The sequence below is a fragment of the Oncorhynchus clarkii genome, chromosome 19, assembly GCF_045791955.1.
Source record: "Oncorhynchus clarkii lewisi isolate Uvic-CL-2024 chromosome 19, UVic_Ocla_1.0, whole genome shotgun sequence".
In the NCBI taxonomy this organism is placed as follows: Eukaryota; Metazoa; Chordata; class Actinopteri; order Salmoniformes; family Salmonidae; genus Oncorhynchus; species Oncorhynchus clarkii.
This window is the reverse complement of record NC_092165.1, coordinates 57,096,829-57,124,591: the sequence shown is the minus strand read 5'-3', so window position 1 is coordinate 57,124,591 and position 27,763 is coordinate 57,096,829. Positions and strand designations below refer to the sequence as shown.

The window sequence follows — 27,763 nt, the reverse complement described above, 5'->3', positions numbered from 1 at the left end:
AAAAGTCACAAATTGTGTTTCTAGTGTCAAGTACCTGCAGTCCTTTTTAAATTACAGTCACTTAATTTGGTTGTAAATTGAGACACCTGTCTCCTTGCTGCAGATCTACTTGCTGTAATGGAGAGGTTTTGGACAAAGCCGGGATGAATTGACTATAATTAAGAGAGACAACGGGTGCTTATTGCTATTCATGGCGGAACTAGTGGATCGTTGAAGTTTGAGTGCTAAACAATACGAAGCAGGGTTCTCAGCCGCCCCAAAGCTTTACCTGTTTTGTTGGAGAGTTTGAAGAGGACATTCTTGTTGGTGATACCACACACATTCCGGACCGAGGCGATGCAGCTGTAGTTGGCGTAATCCTGAGGTCGAAGGTTCTTCAGCTTTAGAATCTTGGTCTCCCCCTGCAACTCAGAAAGAAACACAGTGTTGCACCACCTTGTGCTGCACCGCCTTGCCCAGGCCTCTCGCTCTTAATGTGTCTTACAAAAGGGTAAGATAGCAGTGGTATTGACCTCGTCTCTTCATCTCACACACATCAAAGAGCTTCCTTGGCAGCGTTTCAACAATGAGCTCATTCCCCGTCTTCAAACGAGGAGTAGTATCTTTATACCAAGCTTTCCAATTTATTAAGTTCATTAGCTGTCTATTTGGATGTGCTTGAAACGGTGTGCTTGGAACAAATGTCAAGATGCATACATGTGCTATTAATACACACATCAATTATTTTACCAACAACAGCTGTTTTGTCTGCCCTCGTGTATACCTCCATCTTTGTGGCACTGGCAACATACTTCCAATATGCTACTTGTGCTACTTATGTTACTTGTGTTCTTAAAGGCATGCTCCAGTACTTGGGCGACTAGTAAGTATTTTTTTAACCCTTTACCCCATACCCATATACTGGTTGAAAATGGCATATTCAGGCACTGATAAACGCCTATAATGGAATACAGTGGCTGAACACCAACATGCTATACATAACGTCAGAGCTCTGGCGATGTACGGGTTTTGACTGACAGCCGTTCTGAGCCGTTCCCTCTTCCCAACTTTCGCAAATGTTTTGCTGTCTGAGTGAGGGAAATGCTGTAACTTAAGAGGACTCAATGTATTTAGAAAATTAGACATTGAGTATTATAATAAATACCGCTTTGATGTCATACAAGTCAGCCAAACACACGTGAGTCCAAATGTGCACATCACTGTTTACATATCATAATACTTCTCATATACAGTGTCAACATTTACGATCACTATGTTTGATGTAAAGTTCCAAGATGACATGGAGTCATACCCTGGGTTGTTCTGAACACAATGAGCCTGTTTGTCCATTGTGGAGAACATTTGCCGCGGCACACGTACCTGAATGCACTCATAACTGAACTACGCGCACCAGAATTATGATCGGTTTCCCTGAATTGCATTGTAAAAGCCTAACACTGCAATATCATATTTTATAACTTAGTTGATCGTGTTGGCAATAGAACAGGCGTGCAAAATATGTTCACCCAGATTGTTATTTATAATGGACCGTTTTTGGATTCAGTAAACAACAGTAATTGTGTGATGGCGGGGATGCAGGGTTGTGTTCCAAACAAAACAGCTACAAGCGTGCTTGGTCTAGTTCCTCAACGGCACAGCTAGGAGAGCTCAAAAAAAGCACCTTATATGTAGTTGAAGACTCTTCTTTGAGTCATAAAAGTGCATTGAAATTACAGTGCATTGGAGACACCAGTTATTTCTCTAACTCAATTCTGTGTATTTTTTTTGTTTTATGTCGCACCTAACCCACATTTTCCAGGAATATTTTTTGTTGTTGTTGGTATTTTACCCAGTTTTTTCTCCCAATTTAAATTACTATCTTGTCTCATTGCTGAAACTCCCCAACAGGCTCAGTAGAGGCAAAGGTCAAGTCATGCGTCCTCCGAAACATGGCCTGCCAAACCGCACTCCTTAACACTCACCCGCTTAACCCGGAAGCCAGCTGCACCAATGTGTCGGACGAAACACCGTTCAACTGACAACCCATGTCAGCCTGCAGGCACCCGGCCCGCCACAAGGAGTCGCTAGAATGCAATGAACCCCCCCCCCCGTCCGAACCCTCCCCTAACCCAGACGACGCTGGGCCAATTGTGCTTCTATTCCCGGTCATGGCCGGTTGTGACATAGCCTGGGATCGAACCCGAGTCTGTAGTGACACCTCAAGCACTGCGATGCAGTACCTTAGACTGATGTGCCACTCGGGAGGCCCCCAGGAATGTCAGACATACGACTCATTGTCAAAATGCTCTTATCTCTCCTGTCAACGAAGATTACTTTGCAAAAAGAGAAGAGATTAGATGACATGTTTTGAAAAGGCAGATGCCATTTTCCAACCTTTCACAGAAATTGCCCTCACGAAACATCATCCCATTTGGGATTCAAGGGTTCCAATGGGAGACGTTCCAAATGCTGTGAAGGAGGTAAACACACTTAGTCTGATCTAAAAAATATGCATGAAAAGTAATGACTTAGGAGTTCCTTAATAGCTAAAATGCTGATCAGAGGGATGGGTTGTTTGATCTAGCTCAGGGGTCTCAAACTCAAATGACCTAAAGTCCTCCTGAGGCCCCGATTCCAATAGGTCTGTTGGACATAGGGCTGTTACGGTGACCATATTACCGCCTCATCGGCGGTCACGAGTCATGGAGGCAGTCAAATTCCACATGACTGTTTGGTCACGGTAATTAGGCTTCTCTTCTCCAAGCTGTGATGTTGCTCACGGTCATTAGTAGCCTACCAAACTTGCTAACTACCTGGTACTCAGCACTCTATTGTCCCTCTAATCACTCTGACATCAATGCAAATCTAATCAAAAATCTAATCAAACACTTCATGAGAGCCCATGAGCTCATGTTGCACATTTCTATAGGCTATGCAATTGTGCGAGAAAACAGAGTGATGGCCTCTACTAAAAAAAGGAGGAACCCATCAGCTTACCATATTTATTTCTCAACTTTCCTAATATTACGCACATTGTTTATCTTTACAACAGGAGCACAGCCTACCTGGCTGGCATGAACATTAACCACAGGACAAGTGCTCTCCATTCGCTATTTAAGTTCATAGATGACAAAAGGCTACCCATTTCAAGACAGGTGCATGATGATGGTCCATTCTAAATCCAAACTAATTTCACACCTACAGTACAAGTCAAAGGTTTTGGCCCACCGACTCATTGAAGGGTTTTTCTTTGTCTTGATGACAGCTTTAAACATCAAGGCAAAGGGTGGCTACTTCAAAAGTTTGGGGTCACTTAGAAATGTCCTTGATTTGGAAAGAAAAGCTATTTTTTTGTCCATTAAAATAACATAAAATTGATCAGAAATACAGTGTAGACATTGTTAATGTTGTAAATGACTATTGTAGCTGGAAATGCTGTTTTTTTTAATGGAATATCTACATAGGTGTACAGAGAACCATTATCAGCAACCATCACTCCTGTGTTCCAATGGCACGTTGTGTTAGCTAATACAAGTTTATCATTTTAAAAGGCTAATTGATCATTATAAAACCCTTTTGCAATTATGTTAGCACAGCTGAAAACTGTTGTTCTGATTAAAGAAGCAATTAAACTAGCCTTCTTTAGACTACTTGAGAATCTGGAGCATCAGCATTTGTGGGTTCGATTACGGGCTCAAAATGGCCAGAAACAATGAACCTTCTTTTTTTTTCTTTTTTTGAGTTTTACCCCCTTTTCTCCCCAATTTTGTGGTATCCAATTGTTAATAGCTACTATCTTGTCTCATCACTACAACTCCCGTACGGGCTCGGGAGAGACGAAGGTTGAAAGTCATGCGTCCTACACAACCCAACCAAGCCGCACTGCTTCTTAACACAGCGCGCATCCAACCCGGAAGCCAGCCGCACCAATGTGTCGGAGGAAACACCGTGTACCTGGCAACCTGGCACTGCGCCCGGCCCGCCACAGGAGTCGCTGGTGCGCGATGAGACAAGGATATCCCTACCGGCCATGCCCTCCCTAACCCGGACGACGCTATGCCAATTGTGCGTCGCCCCACGGACCTCCCGGTCGCGGCCGGTTACGACAGAGCCTGGGCGCGAACCCAGAGTCTCTGGTGGCACAGCTGGCACTGCAGAACAGCGCCATTAACCACTGCGCCACCCGGGAGGCAAAACAATGACCTTTCTTCTGAAATTTGTCATTCTATTCTTGTTCTGAGAAACTAAGGCTATTCCATGCGAGAAATTGCCAAGAAACTCAAGATCTCGTACAACACTGTGTATTACTCCCTTCACAGAACAGCGCAAACTGGCCCTAACCAGAATAGAAAGACCCTTGCACCCTTCGGTCTCAATGTAGACTTTGATCAGCAGCCATTCTTATGATTATTGTGACTTTGTCATTGTAATTGTTTGTAGGCTTATGTAGTTTAAATTGAATCTATGATCGTATGCTATCCATTTGTTTTTTGTATGTTGTTCTTTGCATGTCATTTTAATATTTGAGAATTAACCAATGATATTAGGCCATACTTGGCCATGATTACAGAAACCTGTGTATGTCTTTTGGCACTATATAAACGAGTCACCCTGCAGTGTTTGTGATTATACCCTGATGAAGACAGCTTGCCTGTCGAAACGTTGGACATTACATTTTTGCACCTGAGCTCTTAGAGTGTGTGGCTCTCCTTTATTTTCAAACACTCCCTAAAACAATTCTGCGAGCAGGCTTTTCTAATCAACCTGGTCCGGGTATACTGGAAGGATATTGACCTCATCCCGTCGGTAGAGGATTCCTGGTTGTTCTTTAAAAGTGCTTTCCTCACCATCTTAAATAAGCATGCCCCTTTCAAAAAATGTAGAACTAAAAACAGATATAGCCCTTGGTTCACTCCAGACCTGACTGCCCTCGACCAGCACAAACACATCCTGTGGTGAACTGCACTAGCATCGTATAGTCCCAGCGATATGCAACTTTTCAGGGAAGTCATGCTGGCCATGCTTTCCTCCTGGCTACCCAAACCCCGGCCAACAGCTCCGCACCCCCCGCAGCTACTTGCCCAAGCCTCCCAGCTTCTCCTTCACCCAAATCCAGATAGCAGATGTTCTAAAAGAACTGCAAAACCTGGACTCGTACAAATCCGGTGGGCTAGACAATCTGGACCCTCTTTCTAAAATGATCCATTAGCCATTGTTGCAACCCCTATTAACAGTCTGTTCAACCTCTCTTTCGTATCGTTTGAGATCCCTAAAGATTGGAAAGCTGCTGTGGTCATCCCCCTCTTCAAAGGGGGTGACACTCTAGACCCAAACTGTTACAGATCTATATCCATCCTGCCCTGCCTTTCAAAACTCTTTCTAAACTCTTCGAAAACCAAGTTAATAAACAGATCACTGACCATTTCGAATCCCACCGTACCTTCTCCGCTGTGCAATCCGGTTTCCGAGCTGGTCATGTGTGCACCTCAGCCACGCTCAAGAAATTAAACGATATCATAACCGCCATCGATAAAAGACAGTACTGTGCAGCCGTCTTCATCGACCTGGCCAAGGCTTTCGACTCTGTCAATCACCGCATTCTTATCGGCAGACTCAACAGCCTTGGAATCTCAAATGACTGCCTCGCCTGGTTCACCAACTACTTCTCAGATGGAGTTCAGTGTGTCAAATCGGAGGGCCTGTTGTCCGGACCTCTGGGAGTCTCTATGGGGGTGCCACAGGGTTCAATTTTCAGGCCGACTCTTTCTCTGTATATATCAACAATGTCGCTATTGCTGCTGGTGATTCTCTGATCCACCTCTACGCAGACAACACCATTCTGTATACATCTGTCCCTTCTCTGGACACTGTGTTAACAAACCTCCAAACAAGCTTCAATGCCATACAACACACCTTCCGTGGCCTCCAACTGCTCTTAAACGCTAGTAAAACTAAATGCATGCTTTTCAACCGATCGCTTCCCGCACCCGCCCGCCCGACTAGCATCACTACTCTGGACAGTTCTGACTTAGAATATGTGGACAACTACAAATACCTAATGACTAAACTGTCATTCCAGACTCATATTAAACATCTCCAATCCAAAATTACATCTAGAATCGGCTTCCTATTTCGCAACAAAGTCTCATTCACTCACGCCGCCAAACATACCCTCGTAAAACTGACTATCCTACCGATCCTTGACTTCGGCGATGTCATTTACAAAATAGCCTCCAACACTCTACTCAGCAAACTGGATGCAGTCTATCAAAGTGGCATGCGTTTTGTCACCAAAGCCCCATATACCACCCACCACTGCGACCTGTATGCTCACGTCGGCTGGCCCTCACTACATATTCGTTGCCAGACCCACTGGCTCCAGGTCATCTATAAGTCTCTGCTAGGTAAAGCTCCACCTTAGCTCACTGGTCACGATAACAACACGCACCCGTAGCACACGCTCCAGCAGGTATATCTCACTGGTCATCCCCAAAGCCAACACGTCCTTTGGCCGCCTTTCCTTCCAGTTCTCTGCTGCCAATGACTGGAACGAATTGCAAAAATCGCTGAAGTTGGAGACTTATATCTCCCTCACTAACTTTAAGCATCAGCTATCTGAGTAGCTAACCGATCACTGCAGCTGTACACAGTCCATCTGTAAATAGCCCATCTACCTACCTCATCCCCATTTTATTTTTATTTACTTTTTTGCACACCAGTATTTCTACTTGCACATCATCATTTGCACATCCATCACTCCAGTGTTAATTTGCTCAATTCGAATTACTTCGCTACTACGGCCTATTTATTGCCTTACCTCCTCACGCCATTTGCACACACTGTATATAGACTTTTTTCTATTGTGTTATTGACTGTACGTTTGTCTATTCCATGTGTAACTCTGTTGTTTGTGTTGCACTGCTTTGCTTTATCTTGGCCAGGTCACAGTTGTAAATGAGAACTTGTTCTCAACTGGCCTACCTGGTTAAATAAAGGTGAAATAAAAAATAATAATAATAAATGTGCAACATTAACATCTACACTGTATTTCAGATACATTTTATGTTATTTTATTGGACCTAAAATGTTTATTTATTTATTTATTTTTAAACAATGACATTTCTAAGTGACCCCAAACTTTTGAAAGGTAGTGTATTTTGATTTGTTTAGCACTTTTTTGGTTACTACCTGATTCCATGTGTTATTTCATAGTGTTGATGTCTTCACTATTATTCTACAATGTAGAAAATAGTAAAAATAAAGAAAAACCATGGAATGAATAGGTGTCCAAACTTTTGACTGGTACTGTATATTATTAAGTATATGTAAAGACAAGATTAAATCAAGAATTGTGTGATGGGTGACAATATTAGCCTATCACTTGTGAATTATATATTATCACTTGTGAATGACGCCCAGCATAAGAAACAAAGCCTTTCTTTTGCAACTTTTTATAATTATAGTCACACACCTCATGTAGCCTAGCCCATAGGCCTATATGTTTTGATGTTTGTATCACAACTAAAGTGGCCAAATAACTTCTTAAAATTATGCACATTAATCCGCTTTATAAGGGGGGGTAGAGCCTAACTGACATACATAAAGCAGCATGTGAGTTTCAAGTTTGGGGAAGTTAATTTTCACCATATAAATGCACCTTTATAATAAAAGCATCACATGCATAATCACATTTGCAGTCACTTTCGATAATGGTGTTTTCCCACTAACGGAACACTTGCGCTTATAGCCTACTACCATGTGTGTATTGCTGTGCTTATAATATGAAGAAATAGCCTAATAGTTTTTCAACATTTTAAGCTAAACATTTATTTTCTTAATGCTAGTGTTTGTATTCATTTGGGATCTACTGCATCCCACAACTGTCCCAGACTATGTTTGGAAAAGGTATTTCTCGCACAGAATAGAATAAGTCGACTTTTGTACTATGGAGGACAGTAGTTTAACATAGGCTAGTGCTTTTGCTGTTTGTTAGGCCTACTGTTAGGCCTACTCTTCTTGTTGGCTGACGAAAAGTAAATGTGGACAGTTCTTCCAATATCTTCAATATGCACCTCGGAAATGGATAAAGACATGTGCAGTTGCATCCCCGATATGTCTGTCTTCACTTGTAGCCTGTGAGAAAGACCCGATCACGTGATGGAGTGCCATGTGAGTGAGAGGTGCTTCAGAGCGTTCAGCACTCAGGGAAAAGGGCACAACGCAGCACTACGGGCCAAGGAAACAACGGCCACTGGCCACAAAAGGCATAGATTTATTGCGGGTGCATTAAGGCCACAAAGGATGCCGCAGTGAAGTTCGAGGCATTATCAAGTGCTTGTCAAATTGTGAATGAGAGACTAATGAAGTGTGTACGGCCTGCGCAAAAAAACTAAGCAGAGCTCATGCCTTTCAAGCTACTTTTTAAAAATCATCTTTAGAGTCGCATCATGCAGCCTTAGAATGTATTGAAAATTCAAACATATAGCCCAACGTTTGTAGAACAACTACAAGTTACATTAATAACCCTAAATTAAGAATATAGGAGTACCTATTTATTTGTTAACCGCTCAACACAGAATAGCCGCATGTGCGCACTCCCTCAGATCGTTTATTCAGCTTTGTTCAATTGTATTCTTCATACTATAAAATAATATAAAATAATGCAATGGAATTCTAAGCAAATATTGTCTGCTAAATGAACTACCGTAGCCCACAGACATTTTGGCATAGCCACATCAGGACCTAACAGGAGGACAACTCAGAGTATGCTATTCTGAAATATACTACATTTTCTTCATATCATGCTTCTTTAGATCTGTCTAAAATAAATAATGTATTTATTGTGAAGATCTAGGCTATATTACATGGATTTATTAGACTTTTTAAAATGTAGATGTTCCAAAGATCTGCATCAGTGGCTTGTAGGCTGTATATGGAAGCCAGGAGATGCTAAATGTGTTTATATTAATTAACGGTCAACCGTGAGACCCGACAGTAATTTGCTTGATAATCACTGGCTGACGAAATTTCGTGACAGCCACAGCCCTAGTGGGACCACAAGAAAGCAGCTCTCGGGACGGATTTGGCCCCCAGGCCACGAGTTGCAGACCCCTGATCTAGCTGTTGCAGCATGTGTGGACTCTGGGCTTACTTGTGTGAAGAAGGGCTCGTAGATCTCCACGCCCTTATCCGAGCCTTGGGACAGGAATTCTTGGCCACGCCTCCAGCTGTAGCGCACCGGGGGATTGGAGTTAGCCATGCAGCGCAGGAACACCGTCCTCTCATAGTAGAACTGTTCCTTAGCCTCCCCGATGCTCTGGTGGACAGTTACAATGGGATCATCCAAATCTAGAGCAAGAACATAGAAACAATGGCATCAAGGTGCCGCCAAGCAGTCTTTGTTTGCCACACACTTGTGAAGGTCAAAGCATGAAGTGCAATTACATGATCTACTTAGTCCCAGGGACCTATTTATGTACAGTGGCTGGGATTTAATGAACTGTGCTGGTTCAAGTGGTTGTTGTCATCTGTTGCGATCAAATGTTCCCCCTTAAGCTCATCAATGGAGCCTGTGATGCACTCACGCTAAAAGTGCATGAGAAGAAGGAAAAAACGTGTTTTTATGCCAGATGTAATTCCCTTATAAATACCATATCAATCATATAAATACAGGGTGAAATATAATATAAATACATACAGTGGGGAGAAGAAGTATTTGATACACTGCCGATTTGGCAGGTTTTCCTACTTTTCCTACATGTAGAGGTCTGTATTTTTTTTTATCATAGGTACACTTCAACTGTGAGAGATGGAATCTAAAACAAAAATCCATAAAATCACATTGTATGATTTTTAAGTAATTAATTTGCATTTTATTGCATGACATAAGTACATCAGAAAAGCAGAACTTAATATTTGGTACAGAAACCTTTGTTTGCAATTACAGAGATGATACATTTCCTGTAGTTCTTGACCAGGTTTGCACACACTGCAGCAGGGAATTTGGCCCACTCCTCCATACAGACCTTCTCCAAATCCTTCAGGTTTCGGGGCTGTCGCTGGGCAATACGGACTTTCAGCTCCCTCCAAAGATTGTCTATTGGGTTCAGGTCTGGAGTCTAGCTAGGCCTCTCCAGGACCTTGAGATGCTTCTTACGGAGCCACTCCTTAGTTGCCCTGGCTGTGCGTTTCGGGTCATTGTCATGCTGGAAGACCCAGCCACGACCCATCTTCAATGCTCTTACTGAGGGAAGGAGGTTGTTGGCCAAGATCTCACGATACATGGCCCCATCCATCCTCCCCTCAATATGGTGCAGTCGTCCTGTCCCCTTTGCAGAAAAGCATCCCCAAAGAATGTTGTTTCCACCTCCATGCTTCACGGTTGGGATGGTGTTCTTGGGGTTGTACTCATCCTTCTTCTTCCTCCAAACACTGCGAGTGGAGTTTAGACCAAAAAGCTCTATTTTTGTCTCATCAGACCACATGACCTTCTCCCATTCCTCCTCTGGATCATCCAGATGGTCATTGGCAAACTTCAGACGGGCCTGGACATGCGCTGGCTTGAGCAGGGGGACCTTGCGTGCACTGCAGGATTTTAATCCATGACGACGTAGTGTGTTACTAATGGTTTTCTTTGAGACTGTGGTCCCAGCACTCTTCAGGTCATTGACCAGGTCCTGCCGTGTAGTTCTGGGCTGATCCCTCACCTTCCTCATGATCATTGATGCCCCACGAGGTGAGTTCTTGCATGGAGCCCCAAGCTGCTTGCCTATTGTCCTGTAGCCCATCCCAGCCTTGTGCAGGTCTACAATTGTATCCCTGATGTCCTTACACAGCTCTCTGATCTTGGCCATTGTGGAGAGGTTGGAGTATGTTTGATTGAGTGTGTGGACAGGTGTCTTTTATACAGGTAACGAGTTCAAACAGGTGCAGTTAATACAGGTAATGAGTGGATAACAGGAGGGCGTCTTAAAGAAAAACTAACAGGTCTGTGAGAGCCGGAATTCTTACTGGTTGGTAGGTGATTAAAAATCATACAATGTGATTTTCTGGATTTTTGTTTTAGATTCCGTCTCTCACAGTGTACCTATGATAAAAATTACAGACCTCTACATGCTTTGTAAGTAGGAAAACCTGCAAAATCGGCAGTGTATCAAATACTTGTTCTCCCCAGTGTATATATCTTTATATTTTTCAGGTGAGCATCAAAAATTCTACAGTCTACAACCACATAAAAATGACACTTTTGTACTCTCTGTTATACGTCCGAAATGCCAGGAATCCTCAACCCCATTCACTAGTGTCAATTAAACACACACACACACACACACACACACACACACACACACACACACACACACACACACACACACACACACACACACACACACACACACACACACACACACACACACACACACACACACACACACACACACACTGCACTAAGGTGCTTAGATTTTTTGGGGGGAGGGCGGCAAATTTCAGTGAAAAGGACCACTTAGACTCCAAAGCTCCCGCTCCAATCAAGAGGGAGCTTTTTAAAAAATTGATTTTGATAAGAGCTCTCTAATGACAAAAAAGTGCTCCACGGAAGAGCCACCTAGTATGGGTTACTTTGGGATGCAAACAAGCACCTTGAAAAAGCTGTTTTCCACTAGCCGACTAACTACTGCCACGTGCATTCCAGAGACTACTCATTTCCTATACAAACCATTATAACATCTTTGCCTTTTTTTTTTATAATAAAAAATGGCTTTGTAGATTAGTCCGCGTCAGTTAGTCTGTACAGTTTCTAATTTGATGTCAGACACCCTCAATCAGGGTCATCCGTGTGCTTTATCACCAACCAGCAAGGATTCCAACACGGCATCTCTGAATGGCAGCGAAACAGCTACACGTGTCATTGCTTTGATCAGCTGGTGTAGCAAAGAGGGCAGGATGGATTAAAGACTCCCCCAGTGGAGCACACATGAGACAATAAGCAAGGGTTCTGATCTCCGAGTCAGGGGTAATGGCTCTGTGGCTCATTGTCTCCCCCTGGCAATGTTGTCTGCCACTGTCCATCTCCTCCTCTTATTTATCTTGTATCTCAGCAGTAACACATCTATCCTTTCCTTCTCTCCTTTCTCTCAGAAGAACAGAGTGCAGACGCACCACATTTGTCTTGTTTTTGTCTTTTTCAGCTCCCGGCTACCGGGGCACACTGGATTTTCAAACATGGAGACGCTGACTCGATCAACCTAATTTGTTGGGGTTGAGGAATTTGTAGCTGACTCTTTTGAAGGAGAAGGGGGAGATTGCAGCGTAAAGCTTCTAGGGGTTAGGGTTAGTTCAGATACAACTCATCCACAGAGGGTAAGTATATCCATCTAGCCTGCCACAGTAAACCCATACATTATGTCTGTCCTCTGACATTTGGAAATTGAATCGCTGCTTTGGAGAGAGTGAGGTGTGCAAACACCAGTAATGTGATGGACTAAAACTAGCAGTATCTGCATAATGCTTCATTTCAGTCAATTTGCAATTATCAGCCCTGATAAACAGAGCAATTAGAACGATTAATGAATTCACCATCTAAATGCTGAACCCAATCCGTCTCTCAAGACCTAAAACGGCTGCACAAATGAAACACTATAAAGTACTACTTGAGAATTCAAAGTGAACACCAATGTGTGGCTATCTCTCTGGGTCCACAAGCTATTTTCTATAGCCATAAAATTAGATTTGCAATTTGGGTGAACTCTCCCCCCACTGGGCACAGACGTCAGTTCAACGTCTAGTTTTTATTTACATTTGGTTGAGTTGCCAACTAATGTGAATTCAACGTGAAATCAACCATGATGTTGGATTTAGGTTAAAGGTTGGGTGAAAGAAAGATGAAATCCTATGACATTGATTACTTTTTGCCTATCCAATCAGTTATCCACATTGACTCAACATCATCACATATATGTTTTTTTTGTTGGTTGAAATGGCGTGGAAACAATGTTGATTCAACCAGTTTTTTTTCCCAGTGGGTATTTAATACACACTTCCTGAGGTGTGGTTGCTGCTTTTCCACATTTGCAATGTAGGAATCGGCAGCAGGACTTCAAGCGTCTAATTGTGCATTCCAAATGGCATCCGATTCCCTATATAGTGCACTACTTTGGACCAGAGCCCTATGGACCGTGGCCAAAGGTAGTGCACAATGTAGGGAATAGGGTGCCATTTGGAAATCACAATCCCCTTCTGTTTCAGAGCTATCCTTTTCTTCAGCTATGTGTACTGTCAGGACTTCACACAGCTGGGGGGGGGGGGGGGGCAGTTCCATTACTGAGTGAATAAAAACAGCAATGTCACTTATATGATGGCAGCATCCGCAGAGAAATGGCTGCTGTTGTCTGCAATTAACACCTGGGTTGTCCTGAGTAAGGTAGATTTAGTTATTTACTGGGGGGGGGGCACATTTCTTTCACTGCAATGTCCTACCTGTGGTGGTTTTCTTTTTTAGACCTTAATGTATTTCAAAAAGCCACGTTGCGTTAACCTGCTTTAAAATGACTTTCATTCAGCCACAACGTCATGTTGCCTGGGAGGGTAAGGACTAGGAGAGAGTGAGTGAATACCTGTCCTTCAGTAGTGTAAACGCAAGGCATGGTTAAGTGGACACAGGCAATCTTCAGGGGGGGGGGGGGGGGAAGGACAGGTCTGATGATGTGTGCTGCGAACACCGGGGGAGAGCAGTGGAAGAAAAGGGCAGGCAGGCGACCGAGGCCTGTCCACTCACAGTAGACGTCCACTCGGATGGACTTGATGGCCGGGGAGCCCAGGCCGTTCTCAGCCTTGCAGTAGTAACGTCCTCCCTGGAGTCTCTGGATGCGGGTGATGCGCAGGGTCTCGTTGAACACACTGGAGTCCTGGAAGCGGTCCGAGGCGCTACCGGCTGTTTTGGTCCATCGGATCTGGTGTGGGAAAGAGATAAGAGGTCAGAGGTGACATCTGCTGACCGAGGACTAATGCTATGGACAACAGGCTGGACTGATGGTAAATTGGGTCAGCCATGGGATAAATGATATTGCAAAACACACCTGTTATTCTGGATTCAAATGAGCCAATGTAGTGCATGTTTTAGAAGAGGTCAAATAATGGACTAATAATGTTTATTTTTTCAAATATGGGCTTTATTCAGCCTGTGAATAAACAACAATCAATAAAAATCAATAGTACCACACATTTTCTTTATTTGTCAATAATATTCTCTCTTTTAAGAACAGCAACAACATATCATACTGTAATAGATACATACAGAATAGGTGGACAACTACAAATACCTAGGTGTCTGGCTAGACTGTAAACTCTCCTTCCAGACTCATATTAAGCATCTCCAATCCAATCCATTAAATCTAGAATCAGCTTCCTATTTCGAAAACAAAGCCTCCTTCATTCATGCCGCCAAACATACCCTCGTAAAACTGACTATCCTACCGATCCTCGACTTCGGCGATGTCATTTACAAAATAGCCCCCAACACTCTACTCAGCAAACTGGATGCAGTCTATCACAATGCCATCAGTTTTGTAATCAAAGCCCCATATACCACCCACCACTGCGACCTGTATGCACACTGTATGCACACTGGCCCTCGCTGCATATTCGTCGCCAGACCCACTGGCTCCAGGTCATCTATAAGTCTTTGCTAGGTAAAGCTCCGCCTTATCTCAGCTCACTGGTCACGATAGCAACACCCACCAGTAGCATGCGCTCCAGCAGGTATATTATTTCACTGGTCATCCCCAAAGCCAACACTTACTTTGGCCGCCTTTCCTTCCAGTTCTCTGCTGCCAATGGCTGGAACGAAATCGCTGAAGTTGGAGACTTATATCTTCATCACTAACTTTAAATATCAGCTATCTGAGCAGCTTACCGATCGCTGCAGCTGTACACAGCCCATCTGTAAATAGCCCATCCAAATACCTTACTCATCCCCATATTGTTTTTATTTACTTTTTTGCTCTTTTGCACACCAGTATTTCTAATTGCACATCATCACCTGCACATCTATCACTCCAGTGTTAATTTGCTAAATTGTAATTACTTCGCTACTATGGCCTATTTATTGCCTTACCTCCTTACTCCATTTGCACACACTGTATATAGATGTTTATATTGCTATTGACTGTACTTATGTTTATCCCATGTGTAACTCTGTGTTGTTGTTTTTTGTCGCACTGCTTTGCTTTATCTTGGCCAGGTCGCAGTTATAAATGAGAACTTGTTCTCAACTGGCCTACCTGGTTTAATAATAAAGGGGAAATAAATAAAACATCAAAAATATTGATGGTAAAACTGAGTGAAATGTATATCTGTGGCGCTACTCAAAAGCCATTAAAAGGACAAAGCGCATCAAATATTTACAAGGTGGCTTGTGTCGGAGTGGTTCTTGTGAGACAGCGACGTGTCTTACAGTCCAACGCCGTCCAGTGAGTCTGGATTCCATACAGCATGAGAACTCTGAGAACACCAGAACTATAACTGAACCACAGAAAAACAGCTCTGACAATTCCATGCAACTCTTTGAGGTATTTTCGGCACTAAACCTGTGCAATAAGCAGTCTCAATTTTTTTTAAATAATAGGTTCAGTGAAATGTGTTGTTTTACAGGGTCAGCCATGGTGTCCTGGGGGCAAAATAGGGTTAAGTGCCTTGCTCAAGGGAACACTGCCAGATTCTTCTAGCCAGCAAACATTTGGTTACTGGCCCAATGCTCTAACCGCTAGGCTACCTGCCGCCCACATTAAGTATTTCATGTATTTGAGTGTTTGGAGGAGAAATGCATCTGAAACAAGGCAACAAGAAACTAGGCATCCCTGGCATTAGTGATCTGAGAAGGGCGGAGGATGAGAACACCAGTCTCCTGCCACCTGGCTATCCATCTGAATGGATGTTTCATATACAGATACAGTATATACCATCAGCTTAATTTACATATATCTTATATACAATCAGTATAATTTACATATACATTCAGCTTCATTTACATATACAGTATACACAATTAGCTTAATTTACATATACAGTATATACAATCAGTATAATTGACATATACAATCCGCCTCATTTACATATACAGTATATACGATTAGCTTAATTTACATATATAGTATATAAGATTAGTTTCATTTACATATACAGTACAGTATATATGATCAGTTTAATTTACATATACAGTATATAGAATCAGTATAATTGACATATACAATCAGCCTCATTTACATATACAGTATATACTGTATATGGGGGTGGCAGGTAGCCTAGTGGTTAGAGCGTTGGACTAGTAACCGAAAGGTTGCAAGATAGAATCCCCGAGCTGACAAGGTAAAAATATGTCATTCTGACCCTGAGGAAGACAGTTAATCCACTGTTCCCCGGGCGCCATGGATGTTGATTAAGGCAGACCCCCGCACCTCTCTGATTCAGAGGGGTAAAATGAGGAAGACACATTTCAGTTGAAGGCTTTCTCTTTCCCCACTACACTCACCTCCACCACACTAGACTACAGTCGTGGCCAAAAGTTTTGAGAATGACACAAATATTAATTTTCAAAGTCTGCTGCCTCAGTGTTTATAGATATTGTCAGATGTTACTATCGAATACTGAAGTATAATTACAAGCATTTCATAAGTGTCAAAGGCTTTTATTGACAATTACATGAGGTTGATGCAAAGAGTCAATATTTGCAGTGTTGACACGTCTTTTTCAAGACCTCTGCAATCCGCCCTGGCATGCTGTCAATTAACTTCTGGGCCACATCCTGACTGATGGCAGCCCATTCTTGCATAATCAATGCTTGGAGTTTGTCAGACTCTGTGGGTTTTTGTTTGTCCACCCACCTCTTGAGGATTGAACACAAGTTCTCAATGGGATTAAGGTCTGGGGAGTTTCCTTGTCATGTTCTGACCTTGATTTCCTTTGTTTTGTCTTTATTTAGTATGGTCATGGCGTGAGTTGGGGTGGGCAGTCTATGTTTGTGTTTCTATGTTTTTCTATTTCTGTGTTTGGCCTGACATGGTTCTCAATCAGAGGCAGCTGTTTGTGAGTGAGCAAAATTGTGAGTGAGCCCACTCCCTTGGCTGAGAAGCAAGCTCACATATGAATGGTCTCAGGATGCTTTACTGTTGGCATGACACAGGAATGATGGTAACGCTCACCGGACAAGCTTTTGTGTTTTTCCTGGAGAGAAGTGGCTTCTTTGCTGCCCTTCTTGACACCAGGCCATCCTCCAAAAGTCTTCACCTCACTGTGCGTGCAGATGCACTCACACCTGCCTGCTGCCATTCCTGAGCAAGCTCTGTACTGGTGGTGCCCCGATCCCGCAGCTGAATCAAATTTAGGAGATGGTCCTGGCACTTGCTGGACTTTCTTGGGTGCCCTGAAGCCTCCACAACAATTGAACCACTCTCCTTGAAGTTCTTGATGATCCGATAAATGGTTGATTTAGGTGCAATCTTACTGGCAGCAATATCCTTGCCTGTGAAGCCCTTCTTGTGCAAAGCAATGATGACGGCACGTGTTTCCTTGCAGATAACCATGGTTGACTGAGGAAGAACAATGATTCCAAGCACCACCCTCCTTTTGAAGCTTCCAGTCTGTTATTCGAACTCAATCAGCATGACAGGGTGATCTCCAGCCTTGTCCTCGTCAACACTCACACCTGTGTTAACGAGAGAATCACTGACATGATGTCAGCCGGTCCTTTTGTGGCAGTAGAAATGTTTTTTGGGATTCAGTTAATTTGCATGGCAAATAGGGACTTTGCAATTAATTGCAATTCATCTGATCACTCTTCATAACATTCTGGAGTATATGCAAATTGCCATCATACAAAGTGAGACAGCAGACTTTGTGAAAATGTATATTTGTGTCATTCTCAAAACCTTTGGCCACGACTGTACACTCCACTCCCACTATACTACAATCCCTCTGGCAGTCATGCAGACAATTAGAGAAAATTGTCCATTCAGCCCTGGAATTGACCTGGCTGGGGCCCGTGTGAGCCTTCCTGTACGGGCTACTTATGAGCGGGGAAGGCGGGATCTGCAGTCCACGGAGCTGAAGCAGAGATCCATTCAAGAAGGTTACGTGTGGGGCGGGCATTGTGCAGCCACCCCCACCCCACCCTCCACCACCTCCACCCTCCACCACCTCCACCCTGCACCACCTCCACCCTGCACCACCTCCACCCTCCACCACCTCCACCCTCCACCACCTCCACCCTGCACCACCTCCACCCTGCACCACCTCCAACCTGCACCACCTCCAACCTGCACCACCTCCACCCTGCACCACCTCCACCCTGCACCACCTCCACCCTGCACCACCTCCACCCTCCACCACCTCCACCCTGCACCACCTCCACCCTGCACCACCTCCACCCTCCACCCCCTCCAACCTCCACCACCTCCACCCTGCACCACCTCCACCCTGCACCACCTCCACCCTCCACCCCCTCCAACCTGCAAATCATCCCCTCTCACTGGCTAATTTGAAACATTTCACACCCCCATATTCCAAGACAGATAACTTTTGGTCTGGTGATCTACTTTTCTCACGGCACCACGGGTGTGGAGGGAAGAATAAATAATAATAATACCACTGGTTGTTGAGGCACGTTCTGAGGCCGAACAGAGTCACAACCTAGCTTTGGGTGGCGATCAGGGGGATAAAATACATTTCATGCTTTGCTCAAGATGGTTGGTTGCATGGATTTGTTTACACACATATTGGTGTTGGTTAAGGAACAGCTTTGGAATTCATGGGGCTTAACTACACACGGCTTTCTTTTCGGTGGGGGGGTTAATAGGATGTCCTCTCTCTCTCTCTCTCAGCAACTTGAACCTCAAAGTTTGGATTGAAGTAAAACCGCTGTAGCTTTTTACTCAGTAAATAGAGAGAAAGCAGCTTTAAAACTTCCTGGCCCCCAAACACTGCCCCCCCCCCCCAAAAAAAAACAATGGCATTCAGAATTCCAATTTGACTCAGTTCTACTGAACAGACTAGGACAATGAAAGACAATGGACAATGCTGCAGATATTATCATTGTCAACTATGCTATCTGACTTGGTTGAGTCCTAGCGGCTGTTAATGACAAAACAAACAAAGATTTTCCTGATGGACCACTGTATAGTCAGGTCTCATAGGTACCCCTTACGAAAAAAGATTGCAGTCAGACTGCAGTATAACTGCAGTTACGCCTCGATCACAGCGACAGTGTCATTGCATTTTGGTACACCAGAAGTACATTCATTTCCAATGGCAGTTGCAGGGTGTTCTGTGTGGTACATAGGTTGGATTTATCGAACGTGTGCATCAAACTATATCTGGAGACGGCTTGACGGAAATGGTAGCAGAACTTTGAACTTTTGTTGCACACATATCCAGATGATGCTGAGTAACATTTTGCGGAATGACGCTGTCATTGTGATCGAGGTGTTAGAGTGCAGTATATTCCGCAGTTACCTGCATCCAAAATACCACAGTTGACTGCAGTTACTGCATCCAAAATACCACAGTTGACTGCAGTTACTGCGCTTTTGCTGCAGTTTCAAAACTGCATTATTTTTCTGTAAAGGATTACTTTGAACTTGATCTACACAATCGTTCAAAAGTTTGGGGCCTTGTTTTTGAAAGTTTGGGGCCTTGTTTTTGAATTAAAATAACATACAATTGATCAGAAATACAGTATAGACATTGTTAATGTTGTAAATGACTATTGTAGCTGGAAACAGCTGATTTTTGATGGAATATCTACATGGGCGTACAGAGGCCCATTATCAGCAACCATCACTCCTGTGTTCCAGTGGCACGTTGTGTTAGCTAATCCAAGTTTATCACTTTAAAAGGCTAATCTCAATCTCACCAGTCTCAACGCCAATAAGGCATAATTGCAAAGAAAAAGCCAATTAAAAAAAAAAGATTAAGATGGGCAAAAGAACACAGACACTGGACAGAGGAACTCTGCCTAGAAGGACAGCATCCCAGAGTCACTGTTGACGTTGTGAGGCGTTTCTCAAACCAGACACTCTAATATACTTGTCCTCTTGCTCAGTTGTGTACCGGGGCCTCCCACTCCTCTTTCTATTCTGGTTATAGCCAGATTGTGCTCTTCTGTGAAGGGAGAGTACACAGCATTGTATGAGATCTTCAGATTCTTGGCAATTTCTCAGTTGTATTGCTTCTTTAATTAGCACAACAGTTTTCAGCTGTGCTAACATAATTGAAAAAGGGTTTTCTAGTGATCAAGTAGCCTTTTAAAATGATAAACTTGGATTAGCTAACACAACGTGCTATTGAAACACAGGAGTGATGGTTGCTGATGATGGGCCTCTGTACGCCTATGTAGATATTCCATCAAAAATCTGACGTTTCCAGCTACAATAGTCATTTACAACATTAACAATGCCTTCACTGTATTTCTGATCAATTTTATGTTATTTTAATGGACAGAAAATGTGTTTTTCTTTCAAAAACAAGGACATTTCTAAGTGACCCCAAACATTTGAACGGTAGTATATGTAGCTATAATGTCACATTTACAATATGCTTAGAGATGCGTTATACTGTATAGGCTTCAATATACACAATATGATGTACAAAAAATACAGTATACACAAAATACAGTAATGCATGTATTTGTAATGTGGCTTCATAGTCAGCATGTGCTAATCATGTATTCCATCCAGTCTATCAAAGCCACTGGATGTAGCCTATAATACGATGATGAAGCACGTCACAGAATGTTCGGAAAGAGGAGAAGAAGAATCTGTTCTTAGCCTTGTTTGTCGTTCACACATGCAGCAGGGCTATGATGCGGTTGATGGTTTTGCCTGCATGTAGCTAGTCAGCTGCAGCAACAGCAGATGACTGGCATATGAGAGGAGCGACTCAGCCCCCGATCAGCACACTGCAGTGACGTAGTCTCCAGTGTGGGAAAAGACAGGCCAGCGTCCCCATTCACCAGGCTATTTATAGCACGCAATGCCTCAGCGGTCTGTCATAAGCAGCAGCCTAGGGGATCTGCCAGTCAGCAACACTTGTCTGTGGGATCTGCCAGTCAGCAACACTTGTTGTCTGTGGGATCTGCCAGTCAGCAACACTTGTTGTCTGTGGGATCTGCCAGTCAGCAACACTTGTTGTCTGTGGGATCTGCCAGTCAGCAACACTTGTTGTCTGTGGGATCTGCCAGTCAGCCACACTTGTTGTCTGTGGGATCTGCCAGTCAGCAACATTTGTTGTCTGTGGGATCTGCCAGTCAGCCACACTTGTTGTCTGTGGGATCTGCCAGTCAGCAACACTTGTTGTCTGTGGGATCTGCCAGTCATCAACACTTGTTGTCTGTGGGATCTGCCAGTCAGCAACATTTGTTGTCTGTGGGATCTGCCAGTCAGAAACATTTGTTGTCTGTGGGATCTGCCAGTCAGAAACATTTGTTGTCTGTGGGATCTGCCAGTCAGCCAGCCACACTTGTTGTCTGTGGGATCTGCCAGTCAGTCAGCAACACTTGTTGTCTATGGGATCATAGAGTCAGGTGGACACCAGGTTAACATTCCCCTACACAGGGCAAATGACCCTAATCACTGCCCTGTGATATTTTTCCCTGGTAAATAGTGCCTCCTACTGGCACTCCAACACCACTTCCAGTAGCATCTGGTCTCCTATCCAGGGACCGACCAGGACCATCCCTGCTTAGTTTCAGAGGCATGCCAGCAGTGGTATGCTGCTGGTTGGTCTGTGACAGCGGCACAATTGATCTTGGACTCTGACTGTGTGTGTGTGTGTGTGTGTGTGTGTGTGTGTGTGTGTGTGTGTGTGTGTGTGTGTGTGTGTGTGTGTGTGTGTGTGTGTGTGTGTGTGTGTGTGTGTGTGTGTCTGAGGAGAGAGGAAGGAAGGTGCATCAGTGTGTAATTAACTAACTAACTTACTAACTTAATGTACCGAAGCAAGGGATGATATAACAAGGTTCTGTCTGCTACACCCTTTCGCTCCCCTCTCACTCTCCCTCCCTCCTGTCCTTTCCATATCAAAATAAGGGAGAGTGGAGGAGGATGAGAGGAAGAGACAGGGTGGAGGAGGAAGACAGGAAGAGACAGGGTGGAGGAGGAAGACAGGAAAAGACAGTGCAGTGCTGCTTAAACTGGGAGGATATGGCAGAGGAAGGGCTAAAGTCAGAGACTCCACTTGAGCTTCCTGCACAAAAGGGTAATCCTCCCCATAATATGGGGTGTCTTTTGAACTGTCGAACACTTTGGAGTTTCAAACGGCTTCTTGAAAAGAATGTTAACATGTATTACTTCCTTGTCACTGCAGACTTCACACACCCACTCAAACATTAGCACCTTCAGAATACTAAACCCCACTGCTCTAGAGAGACAGGATATCTTGGTGGGGAGTGACTGACTACATACCAATTCCCAATCCATTACTGCACTGTCAGTAGTACGCTGGTGTTGAACTTTGTTCTGTCTGAGACGTGTAACGCTTTAGTTTACATCGCAAACGCCACTCCACAAAAAGCCATACTCAATAGGAAATGGTAGAATCTGGTGTGGATAGACAAAATGTCTATCTCAACCAGTTCCAGGTCCGTGAAAGGAGTATGCTGGTGTGGACATTGAAACAGAGCCCATGTCCATGTTCCAATCAGAGCCCATGTCCATGTTCCAATCAGAGTCCATGTTCCAATCAGAGTCCATGTTCCAATCAGAGTCCGTGTTCCAATCAGAGCCCATGTTCCAATAAGAGCCCATGTCCATGTTCCAATCAGAGCCCATGTCTGTTCCAATCAGAGCCCATGTCTATGTTCCAATCAGAGCCCATATCTGTTCCAATCAGAGCCCATGTCTATGTTCCAATCAGAGCCCATGTCTGTTCCAATCAGAGCCCATGTCTATGTTCCAAACAGAGCCCATGTTCCAATCAGAGCCCATGTCTGTTCCAATCAGAGCACATGTCTATGTTCCAATCAGAGCCCATGTCTATGTTCCAATCAGAGCCCATATCTATGTTCCAATCAGAGCCCATGTCTGTTCCAATCAGAGCCCATGTCTATGTTCCAATCAGAGCCCATGTCTATGTTCCAATCAGAGCACATGTCTATGTTCCAATCAGAGCCCATGTCCATGTTCCAATCAGAGCCCATGTTCCAATCAGAGCCCATGTCTATGTTCCAATCAAAGCCCATGTCTATGTTCCAATCAGAGCCCATGTCTATGTTCCAATCAGAGCCAATGTCCATGTTCCAATCAGAGCCATGTCCATGTTCCAATCAGAGCCCATGTTCCAATCAGAGCCCATGTACTTCGTACATACCATACAGTACTTCGTACAGTAGAATGTATGCCCAATACATTACCTCATTCTACGCAGCATGCTAGTGTGGACAATGAAACAGAGCCAGTGTTCGGCTATGTCCGAATACCCGTATTTCGTAACCATTTTGGATATGCGTAAATAGAACGTTTTACAGTATGTGAAATTTTTTAAAATGTAGTGATGTCATATCTGCTTATCTGTCCCTTATCTGCTTGTCATCTGTCAGAATTCGCAGCATGCTATTGAGGAAAGGAATTGGCTTTTAAGACCCACGTGTGTTTTACTACAGCTGATAATCAGATAAGAGGAATGAAGGAATGGAGGGAAACAATGCAATTGCGCATTAGATTAAGAATGATCAGTATGGGTGAGTCTACTATGTTGATATTTGTTTATTACCACATACCTTTTTTGTAAACAGTGTGTTAAAAATGGTATGTAGTATGATTAGTAATTAGTATAGGCAAGACTGACATGGCCTCTATGTTCCAAAGTCCATACCAGCATATACTTAGAATGCATATTTTACATAGTATGCTGAAACAGAACAGCGCGCTACATTCAAATCAAAATTAAATAAAATGTTATTTGTCACATGCGCCGAATATAACAGATGTAGACCTTACAGTGAAATGCTTACTTACAAGCCCTAAACAACAATGCAGTTTAAGAAAATACCCACACAAAAAAGAGATAGATTAACAAGTAATTAAAGAGCAGCAGTAAATAGCAATAGCGGGGCTACATACAGGGGGGCAACGGTACAGAGTCAATGTACGGGGGCATCGGTGTCAAGGTAATATGTACATGTAGGTAGAGTTATTCAAGTGACTATGCATAGACAATAACAGAGAATAGCAGCAGCGTAGAAGAGGGTGGGGGCAATGAAAATAGTCTGGGTTGCCATTTGATTAGCTGCTTGGGAGTCTCATGGATGGGAGGTAGAAGCTGTTAAGAAGCATCTTGTACCTAGATTTGGCGCTCCGGCACCTGTTGCCGTGCGGTAGCAGAGAGAACAGTCTATGACTAGGGTGGCTGGAGTCTTTGACAATCTTTAGGGCCTTCCTCTGACACTGCCTGGTATAGAGGTCCTGGATGGCAGGAAACTTGGCCCCAGTGATGTACTGGACCATGTGCACTACTCACTGCCATACCAGACAGTGATGCAACCAGTCATGATGCTATCGATGGTGCAGCTTTAGAACCTTTTGAGGATCTGAGGACCCATGCCAAATCTTTTCAGTCTCCTGAGGGGGAATAGCTTTTGTTGTGCCCTCTTCACAACAGTCTTGGTGTGTTTGGACCATGTTACTTTGTTGGTGATGTGGACACCAAGGAACTTGAAGCTCTCAACCTGCTCCACTACAGCCGCGTCAATGATAATGGGGGCGTGCTCGGTCCTCCTTTTCCTGTAGTCCAGGATCATCTCCTTTGCCTTGATCACGTTGAGGGAGAGGTTGTTGTCCTGCCACCACACGGCCAGGTCAAGACTTGAAAAGTAGCTTGGTTTGTTGTCTTCCTGTATTGAACACAGATAGACCTGTCTTCAATTTGATCGATTATTAACGTTTAAAAATACCTAAAGTTGTATTACAAAAGTAGTTTGAAATATTTTGGCAAAGTTTACAGGCAATTTTTGAAATATTTTGTAGTGACGTTGCGCAATTTGGAAGCTGTTTTTTTTTCTGGATCAAACCAGCGCGCCAAATAAATGGACATTTTGGATATATATGGACGGAATTAATCGAACAAAAGGACCAATTGTGATGTTTATGGGACATATTGGAGTGCCAACAAAAGAAGCTCGTCAAAGGTAAGGCATGTTTTAAATTTCATTTCTGCATTTTGTGTAGCGCCTGCAGGGTTGAAATATTCTACCCTCTTTGTTTACTGTTGTGCTATCATCAGATAATAGCTTCTTATACTTTCGCCGAAAAGCCTTTTTAAAATCTGACATGTTGGCTGGATTCACAATGAGTGTAGCTTTAATTTAGTATCTTACATGTGTGATTTAATGAAAGTTAAATTTTTATATAATTTATTTGAATTTGCCGCGCTGCATTTTCCCTGGCTTTTGGCAGAGTGGGATGCAAGCGTCCCCTATACCATAAGAAGTTAACTGACTTGCATACTTAAATAAAGGTAAAATAGCGCGATTTCTTATAAGCTTCCAGGTTAGAGTCCCGCTCCTTGAAAGCGGCAGCTCTACCCTTTAGCTCAGTGTGAATGTTGCCTGTAATCCATGGCTTCTGGTTGGGGTATGTACGTACAGTCACTGTGGAGATGACGTTCTCGATGCACTTATTGATAAAGCCAGTGACTGATGTGGTGTACTCCTCAATGCCATCAGAAGAATCCAGGAACATATTCCAGTGTGTGCTATCAAAACAGTCCTGTAGTTTAGCATCCGTTTCGTCTGACCACTTTTTTATAGACCGAGTCACTGCTGCTTCCTGCTTGAATTTTTGCTTGTAAACTGGAATTAGGAGGATAGAATTATGGTCAGATTTGACAAATGGAGGGTGAGGGAGAGCTTGTACGTGTCTCTGTGTGTGGAGTAAAGGTGGTCTAGAATTGTTTTCCCTCTGGTTGCACATGTAACATGCTGATGATAGAAATGAGGTAAAACTGATTTAAATTTCGCTGCATTATAGTCCCCGGCCACTAGGAGCGCCGCCTCTGGATGAGAGTTTTCCTTTGCTTATGGTGGTATCCAGGTCATTGAGTGCTGTTTTAGTGCCAGCATCGATCTGTGGTGGTAAAAAGACAGCTACAAAAAAATACAGATGAAAACTCTCTAGGTAGATAGTGTGGTCTACAGCTTATCATGAGATACTCTACATCAGGCGAGCAAAACCTTGAGACTTCCTTAAATATTGTGCACCAGTTGTTGTTTACATATATGCATAGGCCCCCGCCCCGTTTCTTACCAGAGGCTGCTGTGTAACCCACCAGCTGTATGTTCTTAATGTTGTCGTTCAGCCACAACTCGGTGAAACATAAGATATTACAGTTTTTACTGTTCCGTTGGTAGGATATACGTGCTTCCAGTTCATCCCATGTATTTTCCAGTGATGGAATGTTAGCTACCAGATCTTTTCCCGCGAAATCTCAGTTTCCTTCTCCAGCGAATGACGGGGATCTGTTCCTGCTCGTGCGTCTGGAGTATATCCCTCCCATCCGACTCATTGAAGAAAAACTCTGTGTCTAATCTGTGGTGAGTAATCGCAGTACCTGATGTCCAGAAGTTTTTTTTTCAGTCACAAGAGACGGTAGCTGCAACATTATGTACAAAACAAGTTAAAAACAACCCGGGGAAAAAAAATTGCATGGTTGGTTAAGAGCCGATAAGAGGGCAGCCATCCCCTCCAGCGTCAGACTGGGCAAGAAGTGCGCTTCCCAGTAGTATGCTAGTGAGGACATTGAAACAGAAAAGCATGCTACATTCCCAGTAGTAGTATGCTACTGACTCCTGGAGGAAATATACAACAACTATCCATAACATTATTCCCAATAGTATTTGGCCTTTTAAAAAGTATCCTCCAGAGCCCATTTAGACTGGCACACCAATTAACGGGATAAAACATGAAGGGCCATTAGCGCTCATTAGTCTGACGATGTGTCAGCGGCTGGAACAGATACCACCGACAGATCAATAGAGCCACCACTACCAGTCATGGCATGTGTCACTTTGATTATGTCCCCGATCTGAACACAGCTGAACACAGAGTCCTGGGCTGCAATCGTCTAGTTTTGTCTGAATGAAAGTAAATCTTTCACTGGCCACGACTTCATGGCGTTATACTGTACTTATGATCGTGTCCTGAGCTAAACACAGTCATGGGTTGCAATCGTCTAGTTTTGTCTGAATGACAGTAAATTGTTGGGGCGGATTTAGCACCAAAACCCACATGGTCTAACACTGCACTTTGGAGGAGGTCAAAACATTTGGGGCTCCATTTTACACATGCATGGAGCCAGGCTCATCCAAAGACCCCTCCTAAAACTATATTATCTGTTGTCTCTCTGGAACATCCTAGAAAAACCTCCCTATGTTGAAGTTCCATTCAAACAAATAGACAAAAGCCTAATCATATATTTAAATATATTGCAACAGTACAAAAATGCAACCTAGTACAAAATGTCTTGAAGCAAATGTCGATGGAACCTACTCTTCTGGAAAAGGGAGATTATAATGCTCATCGCTGAGGGTAAAAAAAAAAGCATTCTCAATCTCACGTCTGTAGCAAAAAAGTGTGGAAAATGTGGAATGAACATATAATTTGACCTAGCTAGAACAGCAGAGTCTTCAACAGCAGTCTACAACAGCAGAGTCTTCAACAGCAGAGTCTACAACAGCAGTCTACAACAGTAGAGTATACAACAGCAGAGAAGAACAATATTCTTGGCATTATGGCTCTGTGCCTCTGGC

At 43.5% G+C, this 27,763-nt stretch overlaps 1 protein-coding gene across 1 annotated transcript in view; it reads right to left on the bottom strand.

Annotated features, from left to right (window-relative positions):
* LOC139374364 (MAM domain-containing glycosylphosphatidylinositol anchor protein 2-like) overlaps positions 1-27,763 on the bottom strand; it is a 180,618-nt gene that overhangs the window by 96,678 nt on the left and 56,177 nt on the right. Inside the window, exons 3-5 of the mRNA XM_071115401.1 lie at positions 13,751-13,925; positions 9,131-9,327; positions 269-401 (exon numbers count right to left, since the gene is read on the bottom strand). Coding sequence (XP_070971502.1) covers positions 269-401; positions 9,131-9,327; positions 13,751-13,925 — 505 coding nt within the window. The remainder of the gene's footprint in view (positions 1-268; positions 402-9,130; positions 9,328-13,750; positions 13,926-27,763) is intronic.